A 22,498-nucleotide genomic window follows, 5' to 3' on the forward strand; every position below is an offset into this window, starting at 1 on the left:
CTATTATAATAGCATGATGCAATCTCTAAACTTTAAAGTGAATGGACTTTGAAGACTTTAAAGTCAACTGTCTTTCCCTCTACAATACTATGAAGCCCGAATTCAATGGGCATTTAGCTATATGATTATCCAAAATATGTACTCTATTTGAAAAAATTAAAGCAAAGAATGTAATAAAGTTTACTTTGATATATGTGCTTTACGTTCTTTTTGTTAATATATATGCATGGCAAGTTTTCCATATGAAAAATGTAAGTGAAACTCAAGTATATATTTTCAAGTTTAAAAAAGAAGTTAAAATTTTCAAAGTTTTATTATATTCAAGACCTTTACAACAACTACTAAGTGATTGTCACATTTGATATTAATATATATATTTTCTTTGATTGTATGTTTGTAAGATTAAATACTTTTCAATGCAAATTGTTACTATATTTCTAAAAAATATACATGTTTTAGTTCCTAAGATTGAACATAAAAACACTTCTTTAAATTATATATTATTGAAATTATTTTGATTAGACACACTAAAGTCTTTCAATTACTTATAAAAATCATCTAAAAAATATACATTAAAAATGTAGTTACTAACTTGATTTGACATTTATTATTATTTTTCAACCATTATCTTGCATTGATCAAATTTCCTTAAAAATATGTGTTTTTAATTCCTCTTGTTAATGATACATAAAATTTTCTAAACAGGGTTGAAATTACCACAAAGATGATTACTAACACACACACACACACACACAAAAACTATTGTTCTATATAAAAAAGTCTTAAAAATTATATCTAAAAAAAAACATCAAAACTAACAATCGCAATTTGTTTTTCTAACAACTGTAAATTGAAAAACGTATTTCAATAAATTTAAAAAACATAAAGGCATGACCATATTCATCACAAGATGGACTTGTTTATAATACCATAAGGTTTTATATGGAGCAAACAATTTATACGTTGCTAATTAGACTGCATTTACGACAAAATTTTATAAGGTTTTATATGGAGCAAGACAATTTATGCGTTGCTAATTAGATTGCATATACGACAAAATTTTTCTCACGATTTCAATTTTGCATTGAATTGAATAATACACTATTAGAGTCCTGGATCGAGCGATTGTATGCAGATTGGTTGCAAGCTTTGAGGACGTTTCAAAACGCAGGACAGAAGAGAACGGGAGGCGTAAGACGACAGGTAGAGTGAATGAAGGACCCTACGAAGATCACATTCGTGAAGCAGCGAGGCGCCGCAACTCCAGAAGAAGGACAGGAGGTGCAGGGGTTTTCCAGCAGTAGCGGTGTTAAGGGCTTCTCTTCTTTCTCTTCAGCAGAAGGTGCCACATGCTCATCTAACGCCTTGACAACCTCCAACATAGGTTTCCAGGTTTTGAACAACTTTTCTGCTTTTCTGTAATTATGCTTCCCACATCCTTTTAGGAGGCTTTCTTATTCATCGCTTATTTCCGACTTCGCAGCTCTTGAGAAAGTCCGGATGGAAAGAAGGTTCAGGTTTAGGTGTTGCGGAACAGGTATTTTGTCATTTGCCTTACACACTCTTTGGGATAGTTTTACATGAGAAAGAACAACTGTTGGTCTCCCTTTCCTCTGGGTTCGACAAAATAGAATGATGGCTTATGCAGTGCTTTGCCCCCAAGGTTTAAAACAGGTGAATTGCAATACTCCAAAGATCTCTATTCAATCCCTCTGATACCTAGCATGGACTATACTGTAGGCTTTGCATGTGCAGATTTAGTGCTCCTCGCTCCCCACCTCCTCTTGCCATAGTCTGCAAGTCTGCTCAGCTTTGGGGATATGGGTTGCTCTCTCGGTCTCAATCTCGAGCTGATGAGGGGAGACCTTGAGCTGGCCAATGGCTACCTACATCTCATGTGGTATGTATGTCTAGGTATCTAGCCCTCTCAGTGAAGCTGTCTGCTAGTCCTCATAAAGTGGTCCTTTTAGCATGACATCTTTGACGGAAGGGGCTACTGGGGTGAGATCCATATATGCTATATGTGCAGCTGGTAAAGTTACTGTTGCATGACTAAGTTCTCTTAGTGTGAGAGAGGTGCATGAAGGGGGAGTCAGGGTCATGCTGAAAAGGAGGGAAGGGTAGTGGTCCATGTCAACCCCATATCATGTGAGCCATTGCTCAACCTATGCATACCATGTAGTCTGAGCTAGTTGCTTGGAGGCCTTGAAGGCTCTCCTAGGTAGTCTATCAAGGTGCACATCACATACTGTGTGTATGAAGCTGATGGTCTGAAAAGGGGTCTTCAATATGATGGTGGGTGTAGTAAACTGTGCCCTAATGATCTCATATGGTTCCGATAGTTTGTTGCGGATCATTAGCAAGAGCATGATGATTTGTGTGTTAGCAGAGTATTTGTCAGTTCATGTGTGAGTCTAAGCTTGATCTGGGCTGGGCATTTTTATTAGGTATTTTAGGTATTTTTCTGGTGTGGCATTTTATGCCAGTGGAGCATTTTATGCACCAGTCGGCCAGCTTTAATGTTGTCCGACCAGCATTATTGCTCCCCACTTTTTCAGCCTATTTATACTCAGTGGCTCCTCCTCAGTCAGTCACTTCATTTCACCATCTGCAGACTCTGTGGAGAGAGGAGCCAGTGCCAATGCCCACTCAGCCAGTGACTCACTGTTGTATGCGACTGTCTCGTGTTCAGATATATGGATTCCATTTCCCGTGCATACATCTGAGTTCTCATCTGTATCGTGTTCTTTTCTTTTCTCTTTTTGTCTTGTGTTTCAGCAGTTTATTTCAGCACATGTTTATGCTTCCACCGCTGCTCCACTTCTGACATGGTATCAGTTTTCAAGATTTGTGTTTCTGCTGTGTTTTCTTGCTGATTTCAGGACTGTTTTGTACCCCTGCTGATCAGACGACTGCTATCGCAGCCAGGCGACCTGTTTTGGGGCTGTTTTCAGCCTGCGTTTTTTGCAGTTTTGCCATCGCCTGCTGCCTACGCACCCTCTGCTGCCTGCGTTTTTCATCAGCAGCTTACCTGTTTTTCTCCAGTTTACAGCCTGGGTTTTGCTGATTCAGCATCTCTCGTGGCTGGGTGACTGTTACTTCAGGCCGTTTTCTCTGTTTTTGGCAGTTTTTGACTGATTTTTTGACTTTCTGCAGCAGATTTTGTCTTCTATTGATCAGATTTTGGGTTATATTGCATGTGAACTCTCATTTTTTGTAGTCTGTGCTTGTGTTTTGGCTGTGTTTCCTCTCTAAATTCCATCTCTTCTCTACTTCTCTTCTTATCCTCTCCATATGGCTCCTCCGTGCACTTCCACTGATGCTAAGTTACATGGACCTGATTATCTCACCTGGAGTGTTGTCATGAAAGCTTGGTTTGTGCAGAAGCGGCTATGGTACATCGTCTGTGGAGCTATTGCTTGACCTCTCCGTCCTTTTCCTCTTCCTGAAGACTTTGATGAGGACAACCATGAGGAAGCGGTGCTCACATGGGACTCGGACGATGCCCGTGCTTACTCGGCGTTGCTTCGGTGTATTTCTAAAGCGGTCTTACCGGCGGTTATCTCCTGTAGGACATCTCCTGAAGTATGGCAGAAGTTGCAGCAGATGTACGAGGCACCTTCCACCATGCGGGCCGTCACACTTTATGGCCAGCTCTAGCAGATGAAGTTTGAGCCGAAAGATACTGTTCAGTCTTTTCTTCTTCGTGTTACGCAGGTACAGGACCAGCTTCGGCACATGCAATCTGCTCTTCCTGAGGTGCATCTTGTCGGGACGGTTCTCTACAAGCTCCCCCCGGAGTTTGATGGAGTGGCCAATGCTTTGTGGGCGCAGACATCATCGACTCCTGTCAGTTTTACACATATGACCTCGATGCTTCTTGAGCATGAGGCATCCTTGAGATTACAGGGGCGGCTTCCGGCACATTATGGAGGTGAGGCTTATGTAGCTTCAGAGAGGGGTCACGGGCAGAAGAAGTTGAAGGCCCAGTGTTACCACTGTGGCAAGAAGGGACATTTGCGGAAGGACTGCAAGAAGTTAGCGGCTTCCAGGAAGAAGGAGCAGAAGACGAAGCGGGATGTTGACTCTACCGATGAGTCCTCTCCTTCATCAGACTCCGACTCCGATCCTTCGACCAAGGTGAAGTCCAAGGCGCGGAAGGGATCCTCTTCTTTGGATCATGGGAAGGGCTTGGTGGCCCCTTCCTCGGCTGCTTTCTAGTGGTGGTGATGAGGTCATCCCTCATGACTCTTGTGCCAGAGAGGGAGTGTGAGCGGGTGTTCAAATGGAGCAGCTGCGCCTCATCTATATTTTTATACAGGTGCACAGGTTCCAGAGAGGGACGTTCCTGACGCATCGACTTCAGTCTGGTGGAATCAAATCCTGGAGCTGGGATTGACATCCACGTTCATGATGAGCTGGTCATCTGACAGAGAGCGGGAGGCTTTCGTCTGGAGCTCACATGAGGGGACACTTTGGCGGTCTGGCCAAAGGCGGGGAGTCCATGGTCACCTATGTTCAGGGGAATTTTTGACAGGATGGTCTTGTATGCTACTGCGAGACATTGATGATGGACACAGAGACATGCTATGATCTTCTCTATTTTCAGGTGTTTGGTATGATCGACATCGACATCAGGTTCTCTCCGAGGCACCTTGGTGGTGGCTTGATCACTCACTGCTTGGGTATCCATGGTTCTACTTGGTGGTTCTATGTTGTATAGTTTCTGATTCCTTTTCTTTGTACTATTGTATTGTATCAGATCACGCATGATCTGAGAGAGGGTGTTAGCAGAGTATTTGTCAGTTCATGTGTGAGTCTGAGCTTGATCTGGGCTGGGCATTTTTATTAGGTATTTTTCTGGTGTGGCATTTTATGCCAGTGGAGCATTTTATGCACCAGTTGGCCAGCTTTAATGCTGTCCGACCAGCATTATTGCTCCCCACCTTTTCAGCCTATTTATACTCAGTGGCTCCTCCTCAGTGAGTCACTTCATTTCACCATCTGCAGACTCTGTGGAGAGAGGAGCCAGTGTCAGTGCCCACGCAGCCAGTGACTCACTGTTGTATGCGACTGTCTCGTGTTCAGATATATGGATTCCATTTCCCGTGCATACATCTGAGTTCTCATCTGTATCGTGTTCTTTTCTTTTCTCTTTTTGTCTTGTGTTTTAGCAGTTTATTTCAGCACATGTTTATGCTTCCACCGCTGCTCCACTTCTGACATTGTGGTCCCTCAATCTATGTCCATAGGTATGTAGCCAGGCAAGGGGTCCAAATAGCTACACCATACATCATGGCTAGTGTGACTAGTGTGTCAAATAGCCACCCTCGTGTGCGAGGTTCCTGGAAGTGTACCTAGTGATGTTGTCTCTTCATCATGCCCAATGTTGCATATCCTTGTCTTAGTAAATCTGACTACCTGTGTCGCGATAGACCCTCGCGTGACTTAGAGACGAGAACATTATCGTCAACAAAAAGCATTATAGAGACTAGTGTACTTGCTATGTCCACCTCATCTCCTCCTTGTGTGATGTGGTCATCTATCTCATTGATGTAGAGTTTAAAGAGTGCAGGGGAGAAAGGACATCCCTACTTCATTCCAATGGTGCTAGAGACCATGTCTGAAAGTCCTAGGCATATCACTTATTCTATCACCTTTGTATAGTGTATGGATGCCCCAAATCATGTTTGATGGAATCCCCAATCTTTGCAACCTCTGTAGTAGCCTTATCTTATGGAATTGTGTTAATGGCTTTGTGGAAATCCACAAAGTAACAATAGAGTCTTTTCTTCCTCGCTTTTGCTTACTCAATCATGCCTCTTGGGGTAAAGATGTGGTCAAGTGTAGAGAATACTTGTTTGAATCGAGCTTTTCTTGCTACTCACAATCTCCCTCTGTTTGCATAGGCATTGAGGTCCACCTTCATCACTGCTTTGTATATCTTGGCCAATTGTGGTCCACCATGTTAGTCTTGTAGTTACTAGGATCTAGGGGATCCCTAGACTTTTGAATGGGCATAAATTACAATGGTATGCATGGTTCACTTATCTAGGAAACTTTCCGCTAGGGCCTTGTTAAACATAAAAGCATGGAGAGGAGCTAAGACGTCCATTGTGTAAATGAAGTGCTCACCTTGTATACTTGTGTGATTCATTGATCATTTGTGCTAGATGTGCTATATTGCTATCCTCACCATATCATGTGTGAAGAAGGTGGATATGGTAGGGTGAAGCTTTGGCAGGTGAGGAATTGATGTGGCTAGTGTGGTACATCATATAGTTTGTCTGCATAGGAGTGCCACATCTTTGGGTCATCGATGGGTGTAGAATGGTGTGGATCCGGCAGTTTGTGTTGTTGTGGCTACATCTTTGCTCATGATGAATAAATTGTATTAGCGCGATTACATATGATGTTATTGTAGCCACCAAAAGAGATTCAAACTCTTAACCATCAGCCCTAGAGTGAACCACCAATCCTAGTACCGTGTCTCCTATGCCCACTATTTGCAACAAGTCAGGGTGCGCATCTGCCTAAGAGCCTCCCTCTCTATAATAGAACCTAGTCCTATTGGATCCAAAAGTGTCTCATAGCTCTTTGCCCTTGTCATCATCGTCATACCATTTGTTTTGGGGTATGATCCTAGGTCATGTGGGCTCGGTAGTGTGTGTGGAGTGTGGAAAGCTTTGGAGGGTAGTTGAGTGTAGGATGAAGGTGAGCTAGGAGGTGAGTGTCCCTAGAGAGACTGTACTCGAATTGTGTGAGTCCATCATATATGTGATGGTTGTATATGTCAGCTAGCTCGTGCATGAAGTAGAAGGTATTGGGTTGGGTGTAGGCAGTGGCAGGGACCTATAGGAGTGGAGAGAATGATATGGTGAGGGATAGGTAAGTATGATACACTTCAATTGGGCAAGGGGGGATAGTGAAGGATCTCACTAGCTTCATTGTCTCAATGGAGCCTAGTACGTAATCCACCATGTCGTGGTAAATACTGGCCATAGCGAGTGCTATCTCTTCTAGTATTAGTTGATACCTTGCTTGTTCCTGCATCCTTTGCATCCATCACTTGTAGTTGTCTTGGATCCTTAAAATCATATATGTCACATTGTTTGCTCCACGTCTTGGCATTAAAAACTTCTACCAAGAGAATCTCTTCTGGTTCTAAGTAATGTATCATCTCATTTGAAAGGTCTATGAAAGGGGACTCCCCCCTACTCTATCTTCCTCTTATATAGTTGGGGCTTCTATCAGAAGTGGATGTAGCTATGGAAGCATGAAAGAATGCTGAACACAAGATAGAAGAGAAAGGAAAGAGAAAACATAAGAATACTGCAAAGGAGAACTCAAAGATGTGCCCGGGAAATGGAATCCATATACCAAACATGGGATAGTTGCACACAACTGTGAGTCATTGGTTGAGTAGGCACCATAGTAGCAATGGTATGGGAATTGGAATGAGAACGGGAGGTTGGAGGGAATTGGAACGAAGCCCCTTGGGGAACGGGATGTAAGGGGAACAACTTGCACTATATAGATGATTTATGTATTTTGAACTATTTATTTATATATTTCATAAAAACTCTTTGAAAAACGCATATATAATATGCAAAATAGGATAGTCTTTTTCATAGACAAAAGGTTGATTGCATTAAAATGGCACACAAGATCCAAAATAGATGATAATCTAAGATCATACTAAATAAAAGAGTCAAGAAGCATCAAGTAATAACTATAGTGGATAGAGTATGGAAGCATTGTCTAAGAAAGCCATATCATCATCAAAATCAGCATTTGCAAGTTTCAAAGCAGCTTGATCATCAGCCATATTTGTGGGCATAGGTGTCTCTTCATCCTCATCTTCTGAGAACTCTTCTTCGTCAAGAGCTATACACTTTTTTACCTTGAGGAAAGGTACATTTGCAAGCAAGAGCAAGTTTGCACACATAAATATCTAGTCATTCACTTGGTTCGTCCCAAATCTATCTCTTTTTAGATGTGATATGTCCAAATACACTCCATAGTTTTTCAAAGGGAAAGGAGCTTGCACCTCGAGACAAAATCCACACTGCCAATGTTTGAAGCTCAGGTGTACGTGCCCCATAACCTTCCCACCACAATGTAACCCCAATCTTAAACCGATCTATTTGTGTAGTAGTAGACCCAAACCTTCCCAACTTGTTTCCATAAAAAGCAAGCTAGTCTTTCACTAATCTTCTCTTAGTGTCAATGGGAACCAACATGGTGAGCACTATGTCCCAACCTTGCATTCCTCAGTATCCTTCTCTTGATCACACCCTTGGAACTTTGGATCCAATACGTATGTTGCGGTATGCATAGGTGAGTGATAAGCATTCCATCTTCCTCACATAAATCTCGGACTTCTTAATACTTTGCATAATCCAAACCAAGCTATCCTAACTTCTCAATGATACAATTTGCCCACTCATAAACCTTTCCAATGCATGGCTCTCGTCCATTTGTAATTCGCATCAAGCACATGATTGGCTTCATGACAATATTGACGCTCTTCAACTCATTCCAAAATACATAATCTTGTATGATGTTTTGCATTGCTATACTAGCCCTTGATCTAGAAGCAGCCCATTTTGTCTACTCATTACTTACCACCAATTGCTTTAGGGGTAAGCTTACCTTCTCAAGTCTCTTCATCATGAGAAAGTTATAACCAAAGCGCATCTCATAGTACTTTAAGAGATCTTTTTAAGGTGATCTCTTGCGAAATTCACTAAGAATGAATTGATGGTGTTGGATGAAATTGATTATATCCTTGCTCTTTTGGATGAAGGGATCAATCCATGACAAGTTGCCAATTTCTTTCAGTAAATTGCTCAAACAATGAGCAAAGCATGGCCTGAATGTGATACGCGGGTCTCTCTCCTCAAGTCTCATACTTGATGCCCTATTTGTTGCCTCACCATCAGCAATAAAATGGATTACTATTTCAGCTCGAACTTTTTCAACATCTTCAGCCCATTCCTCCACAAGCTGATCTACACTTTTTTCTATACTTGAGGCATCATGTGAGAAAATGAATTGCATCTTTCCTTGGAAACAAGCAACTGTTCCATGGATGGACCGTTTCCAAGTATCACTCCATCCATCAGCTATCAAAGAGACATTATTCTTCACCCAATTTTCTTGCATAGTTGCCAAAGCACATTCAATTGCACCCTTTTCCTTTTGCAACAAAGTGGTATGCAGTGTCTCATATGATGGAGGCTTATAGGTTGGACCGTACTTTGCAATCTCCTGGACCATCTCAAGGAAGTAGGGAGATCTTATAACATTGAATGCAACATGATCATGGTGGAAAAACCTTACCACAGTTGCATCCACCCTCTCTTTTTTACGAGGATCTCTTTCCAAGGTTTTTTGGTTAGTGCATTTTCGATGATGCGATTGTGAGAATGCAAAAGTTCTAAGTCTCCCATGCATGGCTTCATCACCTATGACTACATCATTAGCTTGTCCACTAAAAAAAGAGGCATCAATTGCTTGCTTTTTCCTTGCACATTCTTTATTTTGTTCACTTGGGTACTTTGCTATGAGCTGCCTTCACATTTCAGGTGTGATGTTAAGACCAGAGCTGCCTTTGCATTTTGGGTGTGGTGTTTGGATCCTCCCATTTTCATTTGCTCACACCTTTTGCTTTTCCATCTCTTTGCACCTCTCTTCAATGCATAATGATCCACTTTCTCAACCTCATCCCACCAACTAGGTTGAGATCGCTTTGTGCCCGAATGCTTTGATCCTGCGGAAGCAACGACTTCTATAAATTTAGGAATCAAAAGCATTAGTTGACCCTCCATGAGACTTAGAGAGAGAGAGAGAGAGAGAGAGAGAGAGAGAGAGAGAGTGTGTGTGTGCATGAGCTATAAAAATAGAGTTGTTTTAGTATTTAGAGAGAGTTGTAGCCAGTAAAAACTGAGGCTCTTAGCTTGTTTAGAGAGAGAGAGAGGCCAAGGAAGAAACGATCTTGGGGTGACAAGAGGAATGCCAATGCTGATGAAGACTGTTGAGGTAGACTATCGATGAAGTATTTTTTGGCGATCTTGGGTAACCTCCTTGAAAACACTAGGGGCTAGGAAATCCACAACCGCATCATCGAGATCGTTCCCCTCTAGAAGGGAAGGGTGGTACGAGGGAACCAGTGGTAAGGAACTTGGGGAAGAGATGGGACATAAGCAGGAACGGGTGTAGCAATAGACAATTGCCTTGGAGGACCTTGCATAATAGAAGGGGAGTGGAGCCTATAAAGTTTGCTCCCGTGCCAACTTGTTGCAATAATAGCCCCTGTATAAAGGGCTTGTGAAAAGGAGCTTAAAGTGCGGTTGGGAGATAAAGGCAAAGTGCCAACACCACAAATAGGCACTGATACAATGTCACCAAGAGTGATTGAATCCTTAGAAGGGCACAGATCCTGCAGCAAATCACCTCGTGGAGTCATATGACTAGAAGCTCCACTATCAACCAGCCAAGGCTCCTTAGAAGACCAGGCAACCATTGAAGATATTTTTGGAGATCAATGAGGGAACCCGCATATGAACACCCCTGTATGCTTTTATAATATCCAATATTATCCTTTTAGGAGCATGAACTTCTAACTTGAAAATTAGTTTGCATGAACAATGTGTATCAAGGCTTATTGTGAATGGTATTAGTGTGAACTAAGCTTACAAGTAGCCAATTCAATGTGAATGGAATGCACATGAACTATTTCATGTAGATTTAGTGTGAACAAGAATCAAAGATAAACTAGTTTGGAGAGAAGATAGTGTGAAAAGGATTTGGGAGAGAGCTATAACCTTAATATTAAGGTTAAATGGATATAAAGCAAAGAAAACAATGGTAATCATGAGCAGGTCCCTATGCAATCTCCTACACAAATCTTATGGAGAGCCTCTACTAATTGTATATTTATATATCTACAATAAGTCAACAATATGAAGGAACACAAACTCATGGGTAACTGTTGGAGTAGAGGTAGAAAACTTGGACATTTTAGCTCCATTGCTCTCGGACGAAGGTGAGGGTACTTCTTCCGACATTTCTCCTCTGGATGTATCCCCTTCCTACAGTATGGGCATTTAGGCTTCTTCGAGTTAGAGTCAGAGCTTGAAAAACTCTCATCTTTGAGCCTTTGACTTCCCTTTCTTCTTCTTTCCCCCTCTCACGAACTTGCAACAAAAGCTTTGGTGGAGGTGGATCCATTGGCAACCTTTTTGGTGCGCTTCTCATGCTCCAAAATAAGTGGGGCAAGCTCCTTTCACAGAAGCTTCTCATGGGTCCTCAATGTAAGAAGGCTAGTGTAGAAGACATCAAACTTGGGAGATGGTAGCTAAGTCAAAAGAATCATAGCCATATCCTCTGAAGAGATCATCCTATCAAGGGACACGGGCTCATTCCTCGTATCCTTCAACTTGTTAATATGATCATTTATGGAAGGAGAATCATCAACAATGAGCATTTGTAATTTCTTCTCGAGAGTAATCCGGTGGGTAAATGTCTTCTGATGGTACAAAGAAGCAAGCTTTGTCCAGAGTTTTGTTGCTTTTCACAAACTATGCATTGCACTAGGACAAAATCTTATAAGCTTATAAAGGGGAAAGATTGGGCTCTAGAGTTGAGGTGATCCCATAATGCTGCACAATCCATCGATGATCCAATGGTGGGATCCTCCACTAGATGGGGAATAGGGTGGGTAACAAACTCCCAAAGATCGAAGCTATCAAGGATACACTTCACCTTACACGACCAAAGTGAGTAGTTTGAACCATCAAGCTGGTCCTCTTTGGGTAAAGAAGGGAGTATGGGCACCTAAATAGAGGGTGCAATGGATGGCATATGGAGGCCACAAGAATGGGCCTTTTGTGAGGCATGGAGAGAATGGGGAGGAGAGGGTTCTCGAACAAATGGGCTAGGTGACCTCCGTTCTTCACGATCTGCGTGATAATTTTGCTGTTGTTTGGAGGAGTGCTAAGAAAGCTCCTCATCTATATCATCAAAGCCGCGAAACTGGTGGTAAGACATCTTCAAAATCCTAGTAACACCCATAAGAAATTTGCGTTTTGGTGGTAGATAACCTTGAAATTTCGGGGTCCAAGAGTGCACAATTTCCAAGAAATCGGCTCAACCAAGCAAAAATTTCACTTGCATTTGAGAATCCGCAAAAATTTTTGAGGCCTTGCACTCAATGTTTGCAATTTATGGTTCAGAAGTCACTGAAAAATGTGTAAGGCACCAAATTTAGGAAAAGCCTCAAATTGGGGGAATTTGCACAGATTCAGGCTTTGTGCTTGCTCACGTGAATACCCGGAAGAGGGGCGTAATAAATCAGATGGAAAAATTTCTGATTTCAATTTAAAAAAAACGGGGCGTTGACCTGTCCATCGTCCGTACGGCTGCGTGACGTCCGTCATCTGTGCAGCCCGACACCCTGTCCCCATCACGCGTGAGCGTTTGATGCACGCCTCTAGCCCCGTTGCGCAGCAGTCCAGTAGTTCGTCGCGATTGCACGCCTCTAGTCAATGGAGTAGTCGTGCAATAGTCATCCGTTACGCTTGCACCCGACCAGTCAGTCATCTGGCCCGTTAGTTGCACCCGACTAGTCAGTCGCCTAGCCCGTTAGCTGCACCGTTCGACTGTTGACGCGTGTTACCTGCTCGCCTACTCCTCAACGGCTCGACAAACTGTTACGCATGTTGGTCCCAATGGTGACGGCTACTGCACTGTCAGTAGTGGTCTTTGATCACGATTGCCTGCTTGTGTGAGCCATTGGCTTTGATACCAGTTTGCAGAGTTGAAGCGGAAGTAGATAGAGAAAGAGAGTTGAGAGCAGGAACATTAATCGAGGAGTTCAATGACTCATAACTGAATAATGTTTTACAGTGATAGAGTGAGAGTGAGTCGACGGATAGGTGTGTACCAGTGTGAAGAATAAAAGAATATATTTATACTTGGGGTACAATACACTTACACCTGTTAGGATGGGCTCACATGTGTGAAGTAATATATACATGGGAGAGCGTGCAAAGGGCCTTTACACCCAACACAAGAGGCCGTGGTCGAGAACTCAACACCAACAACAACAACAAGGATCGGATTATATGTCATTATTGTGGTAAGATTGGTCATACAACTAGTGAATGTTTTCACAAGAAAAGAGCACAGCAAATGCAGAATGATCACCGCCAGAAGGAGTTCATGAATGAAGAAGAAGAAGATGCTTCTGCTACCATCAACAACTCTGACAGATTGTTCTAAAGAATTTTCTTTATATCTTTCATATGTTTTTTCCATAGTGGATCTCTATTTTTCCCTTAGTGGATTTGCTTTGTAAAAACCCTTGCTAAAGATGTAAAGTTTCAAGCTTTAATTTGACTAGGTTGCCTATGAGCTAGTCTCCCAAGCCATGTCACCATGTAGGGGGGACAAAAGCCGCAAGTGTAGGGACTCATCATTTGAGGGGGGGTGTTGAAAAATAGACAAATGATGTATGCTCAAGGAAGAGATGTCTTGAATTCCATATGCATAGTGAGGAGAGTGAAACAACCCATTTTCTATAAAGCATTGTACTTGACTATCACTTTCATAATGATGAATACAATATCATGATGCTTTCCTCTTTCAGTTAGTGCCATTGTCAGTCCAATATACAAGATTGTCTTTATGAGTCCAAGCTTCCATCTTGGAACCTAATTCACTTGTGTAAGAGTTGTCTACTCATTGTCTTTGTCAACATGAATTTAGTCTTCATCTTCCAACCTCCATAGCTCTTGCCATGCTCTAGATCCGACATTTGAACCGGGGGGGGGGGGGGGGGGGGGTGTGTATGGGTTTTCAGTTGACAGAACTTGGAGGAATTTCGAGCTTTGAGCTTGGTCTTCCTAATTTCAAAGCTTTGGCCTTCCCATGTTGTAGGCCATGGGTCATCAATTTCTGGAATTGATAAGAAAGAAAATTATAATGAGAAGAGGGATGGATGGGTGGTAATTGTGATTGATTAGCACCAACAATATGTCCAAACAAAGCAGAAGGTAATGTAACAGGAATATGTGAAGACGTACGTCTGCCCCTAGAGCCTCCTCTATGGATATTAATGAACTGAAACCAATCATGGTCTTCATGGTAACTTACAATGGATCCTGCACAGTGGTAGCAACAAAGGAGCGTTTTGATTCATATGAATCAAAATGATTATACTAGGATAATTTAGGAGTCAAATCTAGGTAGCTCAACACCTGCTTTCGGGCCCAAGAAGGGTGATCAAGAGTGAAGAGATGGTTCAACCTTGACCCAGAAGGTCCCACCCTAAAATGAGTTACAATGGCCGTTGGACAAACCTCTTCTCCTTGAGCACCCATTGTATCACACCTCCCATACTTTGTTTATTTTTTGGGTTTTCATTTAGCATTATTTTATTCCCTTTCATCTTCATTTGCATCTTGTCAAAATTCATTGTTCTAGTCGCGTTGATACGCTCTCTGGGTAGTAGTCAAAATTTCTTGTGCTAGTAGTCTTGATACTTTCTCTGTGTTTTCTGTATAAACCCTAGCAAATTCTCACCACAGAGAAAAGAAAAGGGTTGGGGGGGTTGTTTTGGGACGTATACCCAATTTTTAGATTTGTCTTATTCTCTCAATTACTCACATCGTAGTGTTAATGCATTTTGTCCTGTTTAATAAAAAAGATTGATCTCATTTAGTACATTGATATTTTACAGCTTCCAAGCATGACTACCTGCTTTATTTCTTAATTGATATTTTCAGGGCAGGCTAGAGCCATTGGCCACACATGTTAAATATGATAAGCGAGGGCTTGGAGCCAAGAAGGCTTCAAATGTTAAAACAGAGGCAACTTCAAAACTTGCAACTATTGTGGGTGGAACGAGTCGCAAGTCCGAAAGCATGGTAAGTGGACTAAAGAATGGAGTAATGCTTTGTTAAGTATCTTGTGGCTGTTTCTATTAACTGTGCAATGGCAACTTTCAGCAACTGGGCAAGCCAAGTAAAAAGTTGTCCAAGAGGTTAAGAAAGGAGCTTGAAAAAGAAAAGCTTTTACAAGAACAAGCATTCCAACGCGACTTTTTCAGGGAGTTTTGGCCTGACAATGTGTGACATAATACTGTGCTTCCATAAAGATGTAGATATATCACTGAACATCACAGAGAGGGTAAGCACATGGCATTACTGGGAAAATCAGAATAGCTGATATGCTGACCTTGTCGGTCAGTATAATGCCATCAGGTAATAACCTTAGCTGCTTTTGCATCTTGGTGTTTTGTACGAAAATGTAAAATCAAATCTTTGCTTCTCAATTCTTGGACTAAGTTGGCAAGGATGTGCATGGCAACAGGACAAGAATGCTACTCAAGTTTGAGAGGGCCTACTCCTCAGTGGTCGCATTCCAGGGGATTCAACCACAAAAGTAGGTGCAATACCCAGGCAAGGCCTCCCTTAGGAAAACAGGAAAGCTGGCTTGCTGGGGTTGAAATCACTGTGATTCTTGATTCCATGTCATCAGCTTAATTTTGCATGTTGAACCTCACATTTTACTTGAAAATCATATATTTTTTGTATCCAAAACTCCCATGATAGCTCCTGGTCTCAATGTTTGTTTTTGGCTTGGAGTATGAATGTGAACACAAATTGTGTGGGCTTGACATGGCAATGACTATTGTACAAAGTGGAATTAGCTGTAATTTGTTGTATGCTGTGTATTATTACATTCTTGCATTTGGTTAGAGCCTTCCGACTTCCTCCAAGTCAGATTAAGTTTGCACTAATGCTTTGAAGTCTTTAGTTATGAATAATTATGGTTAAACAGGAGAGAGCTCGGCACTGCTGGCAGGCTTCACATCTCATGTATCTTGGATGGTAGAATTGTGTCCAAGTTGCTTGCCTTTATCAGTTTACAGGTCAGGGGGTAGGCTTGGCTTTTTGGTAACGTTATTTATATATGATTGGGCAAAACAAGGTAGGACAATTTTTGCTTGGCAATCTCATTATTCTCATTAGAACTCTTAGAACACATGGTAAAATGTATTTTTTTCAGTGATTGTGATGTGCTCCTCTTTTAGAAAAGATTAGACCTCTACATGAGCACCATGAATGAAACCTTGACATGTAGGGTAGCAAATGAAAAGAGGAATTGTTTTGGCCGTCCTAATATATGTGCTGGCAAGGTTCCTAACTTATTTCAAGCAAAACCTTGAAAAGCTTACAAGCATTCCCAAATACTCAAAACGATTGCTAGTTTGCTAAGGGGCATGGGTTATCCTAGTTTTTCTTAGCATCTCAATTTGGTAATAGCGTGTGAGAAAACAAGTTAGCCCCCATGAAATTATTGTGGGTAAAAACATATTTTGAAAGCTTGCTTCATCTTATTGATCTAGAAAATGGTATGTAGCCTAATCCAAGGTCTTTCTACTTAAGATAGGAGCATCAAACCAAGCTAGCCTTATTGGTTGGCCCTCCCAAGTAGCCTTATAGAAGTCTTGCATAATGTCCTAGTATACAAATCGGTAACATTTCAAGCTAAATAGTAAACAAATAGTACAAGTTGTGAAAGAAACACAACACATGGAAGCTAAAACGTGCATAAAATGACTATCTAAAGTTAGGAGAATGGTGAGTTAGTGAGGATAGAGCTCACTTCCAATTAATTGTGGTCAGGTTTGATGCAAGTAAACAAATAGTACAAGTTGTGAAAGAAACAGAACACATGGAAGCTAAAACGTGCATAAAATGACTATCTAAAGTTAGGAGAATGGTGAGTTAGTGAGGATAGAGCTCACTTCCAATTAATTGTGGTCAGGTTTGATGCAAGTTTTGTGTTGCTAGAACATCAAAGTATATACAAGTATTTTTTGATGGGGACATTGCCAAGCGACCATAGTATTACATGTAGATGTGTTGGGCCATGATGGTTATTTACAAAAATAGTTTGAATTTAGGAATATCCAACTCTATATTGGACATATTAGGCTATTTAAAGCATTTTTTCTTTTTGGTGTTTTGCCTCTTATTTTTTTCAAGCTACTATTCATACCTATTTCAGGTTGGTTCAAAAATGTTGTCTTTGTCTACATATGGTAGCAATCAGTGTGCACATATTATTTTTTGATGATTGGCATTCAAACTTGGAGTCAACTTAGGATCATTTTGTTTCCATAATGCTTGCTTTTTTCTTGTCCATTGTCTCTATTTCCATCCTCGTAGTAGTGCTTAGATCTTTTTTTTGGCCATTTGAGCTCAAGAGTTGGATAAGTGTTTTTCATGTGAGCATTATAATTTGGACTTGGGTTTCTCATGAGAAAGAGTCTTCACAATTAATTCTATTTGGTTGAAGCAAATTTCAATTGCTTAACATTTAATAATTGCAAATTTGTTTTCTCATATTTGTAGCGTGTGTCCAGTCCTTACGTCTTAGCTCCTAACAAGATCACTACCTTGTCGCCCTTTTTGAACTTCTTGAAGTGCTTAGGCAGGTCTTGGGGCTTCCATTGTTCTTTGGCTTTTGATCCCCTTGGTTGCTTTCTCTTATTTTCCTTTAAGCCCTTTTTAAACTTCTTGAAGCACTTAGGTAAGTCTTGGGGCTTCCATTGTTCTTTAGTGTTTGATCCCCTTAGTTGCTTCCTATTGTCCTCCTTCAATCGCCTAGACCTTAGGTGGATTGGCAAGTCTCCTTTGGTATGTTTGGTCCTAGGTGGTTGGGGCATTTCAAGATCGATTTTTAGAGCTCACTTTTGACTCGAAGTTAAACTCAAAACCTTCACTAGATGAGGGAGTTTCCCCTAGTGATTCCAACTCTGAGGTCAACTATGTTCTAAAGGAGTGGTGTGGTACTTGATTGAACTAATCCAACCTACTCGTAGTCTATCACCCTGGTGGTCCAACCAAGTATGGTTGCATTCTGTTTTGAAGACTCCTTTAACCCTAAAGACATTGGCTTTTCGTGGCTTGGATTCTACTTGTAATTGTTCAATCACTTGGCCAGCCGTATCATACTCTATTGTCTTGGAGTTCAAGTTTGTTAGATGGAATGTGAAAAGGGACAAGTGTTAGTTGTTTGTTAGAGCTCTTGGTCATCATGCAAAGTGGTACTAATGGCAATGTCTTACCCTTCAACAATTGAGATGTTGTAGCTTTATGAGACTCACTAGTCGTCCTTGTAGTGTGCTTATAATCCTCTTCGTTATTTGAGAACAATAGGTCAATGGTGGCTAGTACATGCATTCAATCCCGATCGTCCTCGAGACATGGGATATACTTCATTAGTAGCTCGTAAGAATTCCTAACTTGAGAGTCTCCTTTCAAGATAGCGAAGATGGCGTCTAGGTCGATCGGCGTGGTTTTCCAAGTATCCATCTCGACTCTTATAGCCTCTAATGTTGCCCAATAACATGAGACTGTTGCCCCAATCTTCTATCACTCGTGCATTTTGCATCGAAGGTCGGCCTAGTAGGATGTCGTAGTCCACTCCCTTATGACTATGAAGTTCACTAAGAATTGGACTCCTGCTATCTTCAAGGGCTAGTCTTTCAGCACCCCAAATGAATTAACTTTCATTCAATTGGCTAGCGTGATGTTGAACCTTGCGTTCTCCATAGGTGGGTCACCCCAATCTTTTAGGACTGTAAGGTTGAGTACACTGACTCCTGCTCTTGTGTCCATGATTCCCTTTCGTGTGGCATCCCCTAATGCTATGATCGGTAGGATTGCGTGCAACAAAAAGCATTCATGCGTAAGGACTTAGGCATTGAGTTTAGGGTTAAGCTAGGTATTTGCATGGATGTGTTGTGGTTGAGTAGGTCGGTTGCTCCAAGCTCATTTGGTCTTTTCATCCACCACTTCAGTACTTGCCATAAGGTTGGATTCTACCTAAGCAGTTATCCTAGAGGAGGCAAAGTCACAGGGGCCGATATCAACGTCGTGAGCAAGTTGCTCACCGTCTGCTTTTCGTTGGGCTCTATGCTCTTTTGCCAATGATCTTGGCCAGTCTGCTTATCTGTGGTGTCTAGGCTCTGTCTATGTAGTGCTATGTGGGGTGAGGATGCGTCTCTTGATTTGAACTAAGCAAGCAAGACCGGTATACTCACACTAGAGAGCTCATCGATCTCATATTTGATAATGGGTTCCACATCCTTTAGGTGTGCTTGGGCTTCTCTCACCCACTCCTTGACCTCATCAACCACTTCTAATTAGCGCATTGGATTAGGATATTCTCTAATCTTGGCATTTTTCTTTTCTGATGTGTCTTAGGAGCAGACGTCTTTACTTTTGCATTTGTGACTTGCTTCCCCTTTGGTAACATGGTGGCACTTTCTGTCTTAAGCGTAATCATTTTCTTAGCCCTATTTTTCATTCTTCTACGGCTTTTCTTCCCTGTTGAAGTTCTGTCAAGGTTGCTAGGTCATGGTAATAAAATACTAGCTTGCTGCTTTGCTTGCACTCGGATCATGACATTCAGCAAAATTGGTGTGGCTTCACCATCAAGTTTTTCAACTCTGAACAAACTCATTGGTATGGATGGCACAATAGCTAAACTAGTGGAAGGTTTCTGCATAGGGCACTTGATGTACAAGTATGTGATCCCACACTCAAGGCATCTCAAGTTGGCCCTACCTCGATTGGCTTGCTTCCTTTCGGGCATCGAGATGAGATGTGTCCTAGGTGACCGCAAGTCTATGGGTTCCTGGTTCTATCCTCGTAGTCCTTTGCCTCTTCCCTTACCCAACACCATCACCGGCACATTGGTCTAAAATCCATCAAGTGGGGATTGCCCTCTTCGTTGTATTAGACATAAGGGTTTATGTATGTTCTATCCTCGTTTGGCTCCTTTACGTAATGTATTGGAGCATCACTTGGTGGATGGGTCATGATGGGTCAAGGTGGTCTAGATATCCTTGTGGGGTTGATGTCCATCCTAGGGATAGCCAGCTTTGAATCGTTGGGTGCTGGGAGAGCTAGTGGAGTCCCCCTTCCGAAAGATTGTGGTCTATCCCCTAGGTAGTAGGGTTGGTTGAATGGCTGTGAGTGCAACAATTGCCTTGGGAGTTGGCAATGTAGTGCATCATGGCCAAACCTACCGCAATTGACACATGGTCTCGATTTGGGTTCCATACACTTAGTTGGAAGGTGGTTTCCTCTGCAATGCACGCACTGCACATGAGGTTGTGCAGGCCTTCTCATCATCTCTTGAAGCCTAGCCAACTCTAGCTTCACATTTGCCAATTCCTAGCTTTGGTTGACACTCTTTCCCTTGTCTTGGGTGTTTTGGCTAGATATTTCACTAGTAGTCGTGGCTCTTTCTAAGGTTCTAGAAGTAGTGTTGTCTCGGATTGTGGGTCTTGAGCTCCTCTCTTTGAGTAGGCCATCCACTCATATAGCTTCTTCAAAAACTCTAGCTAGCACGTGCCTTTGCAGTGTTGTGTTGCTTACTAAGGCCTTGTAAAGCTCTTCACCTTCGGATTGTGCTATAGTGGAGACTGCTCATTCACTAGGTCGCTCTGCAACGGTTGGGATTCTCTTCCCCTTAGAGAAATCGAGATGTCCTCATCTCGAGAGAAACTCTGGGTGGTCTCTTTGGAGAATGCACTCCACTATTTTTCTGACCACCTTGACTGATCTCTGCCTGTACATTGCAAATAAAATGAATAGGCAATGCTGGAAAGATGGGGAGTTCAAAGAGGGTATTGAAGAAGCCGAAGGAGTACTATAAGCTACTGCCTCATAGTTGGCATTACTTGTGGGCATCAAGAGAGAAGCCATTGGTCCTCCAGGAAACATAAAGGGGACATTCCACATTGTAGCCACATTAGTCCAGAGAATTCCTCCTCCAACTCTTTCCATTCTTCTTGCTACACCTCCATCATCAATACTAGATGTCACTCCTGGCTGTTTTGCTGAATATGAAATGGAAGATCTTCTTGTAGTTGGGAAGAGTGGTCTCCTTGCCTTTTGACCGACGTTCATCAACCTAACGATGAGGTTGTCAGAGTATCCTGCCTGAGAGAATATCTTGATGAAGAGACTCTTAAGGTTATTGAAGTTATTGCGCTCGACATTGTCTAGACTAGTGTATCACATTTGTCCTTTGTCTCCTAGGCAAAGTTCGAAAGCTTGTGCGCGTTGAGCAAGGTCCATGAGGCCGTTAGCCTTGCATACTTGCTTAAACTACTCTATAAAGTTGTACAGGTCGTTATCAGGTTGATACTTGTCGAGTTTCTTAGCAACCACATGTATCCTAGTTTGGCTCCTAGACTTCGGGGTGATTCCTAGTCCTGCTAGTAAAATGAAGTTGCAAGGGCTACTCCACTCTACTCTGTAGCCGTGTTTTCTAAGAGTCGCTTTGTGAGAAGCTCGTTCAGCGTAAGATTGGCTCCTACTAGTGCTCTCTCCCTCTCAATGTTTGGTCTTGTCCTATTTCGGTTGGTGAGCATTGAGATGCCTTAGACCTCACAAATTTTTATGTCTTGCCTCAACTTTTGAGTTCATTGCTCTTAGTTGTAGGCAACTATATGATGGGACCTAAAATGCGCCAACACTAGCAATAGCACTAGCCGGATCTCTAACATGCACAAGATAACCCCACGGCCTCACGGTCTACATGACACATTGCCCTGCCATCGTACGTACATTTTGCGTTTGTATCGTGTTTATAGTCCAATCCTTAACCTTCTCAGAATTCTCAGAGGGAGACCCTACACATTTTGGTGTAATTCGCCACGTAGAACAACATAGGAGGTACCCCTCGGCTCATCGCCGCGGCCCCACAACGACCCTCCTATACCTTGGGGATTGGCCCCTCGATGCGTTGCTAACACATATAACACATACGAAACGGACTCCACTCTTGGTACCAATATTATATTGTTCCAGGAATGTACCAGTCCTCACTTAATTGTCCCCTTGGACCCACCGTCTAGACCTACAACTTGGGTGCCTTACTCTCTCCAGCGTGGGTCATTTATACTTCAACTAAGTGCTATGCATGCTAGGAATAGATACCATGTGTATATGATTCATGCAAAAGTGTATGATTTATTTTGTGCACAAACAATTATGGTTAAAGATCAGCCTATGTGTCTTGCAAAAACAATCCTTTTAATAAATTTTCGCTAATACGCAATGCTTCGTTGTAGGAACCTAGCACCAAGGCTAACCCTCGTGCTACTAGATCCATTATTTTCAAATAAACTGCATCCTAAATGTTATGCATAAAGAGAACAATCAGACTTTTTATTATTTCATCATTTAAACTATGGTATAACATCATCCTTCCCCTCACTATTTAAATTTTGCTATGGTGCATAGGTGTAGAGGATTTTTAATGTCATTTTTTGTATGTAAAAGCAATAAATACGTACTTTAATACAAAGAACAAGGGCCAAACTAAGGCTTAACCTCATGCTTCATCCCCGTCAAACATTCACATACATATATTTTATTTTTTCATTTTTTTTCTAGCACAA

General features: G+C 41.9%; 1 protein-coding gene across 1 annotated transcript; it reads left to right on the plus strand.

Annotated features, from left to right (window-relative positions):
* Positions 1-1,106: 1,106 nt before the first annotated feature.
* LOC148026387 (uncharacterized) lies at positions 1,107-15,754 on the plus strand. Its single transcript, XM_087690827.1, has 5 exons — positions 1,107-1,392; positions 1,484-1,537; positions 14,793-14,933; positions 15,015-15,269; positions 15,379-15,754. The coding sequence occupies exons 1-4, from the start codon at positions 1,213-1,215 to the stop codon at positions 15,138-15,140; spliced, it is 501 nt and encodes a 166-aa protein (XP_087546953.1). The 5' UTR covers positions 1,107-1,212; the 3' UTR covers positions 15,141-15,269; positions 15,379-15,754.
* Positions 15,755-22,498: the final 6,744 nt, after the last annotated feature.

Source organism: Lygodium microphyllum, chromosome 13 (genome assembly GCF_053477565.2).
Source record: "Lygodium microphyllum isolate KBCC chromosome 13, Lygodium_microphyllum_v1.1.10, whole genome shotgun sequence".
In the NCBI taxonomy this organism is placed as follows: Eukaryota; Viridiplantae; Streptophyta; class Polypodiopsida; order Schizaeales; family Lygodiaceae; genus Lygodium; species Lygodium microphyllum.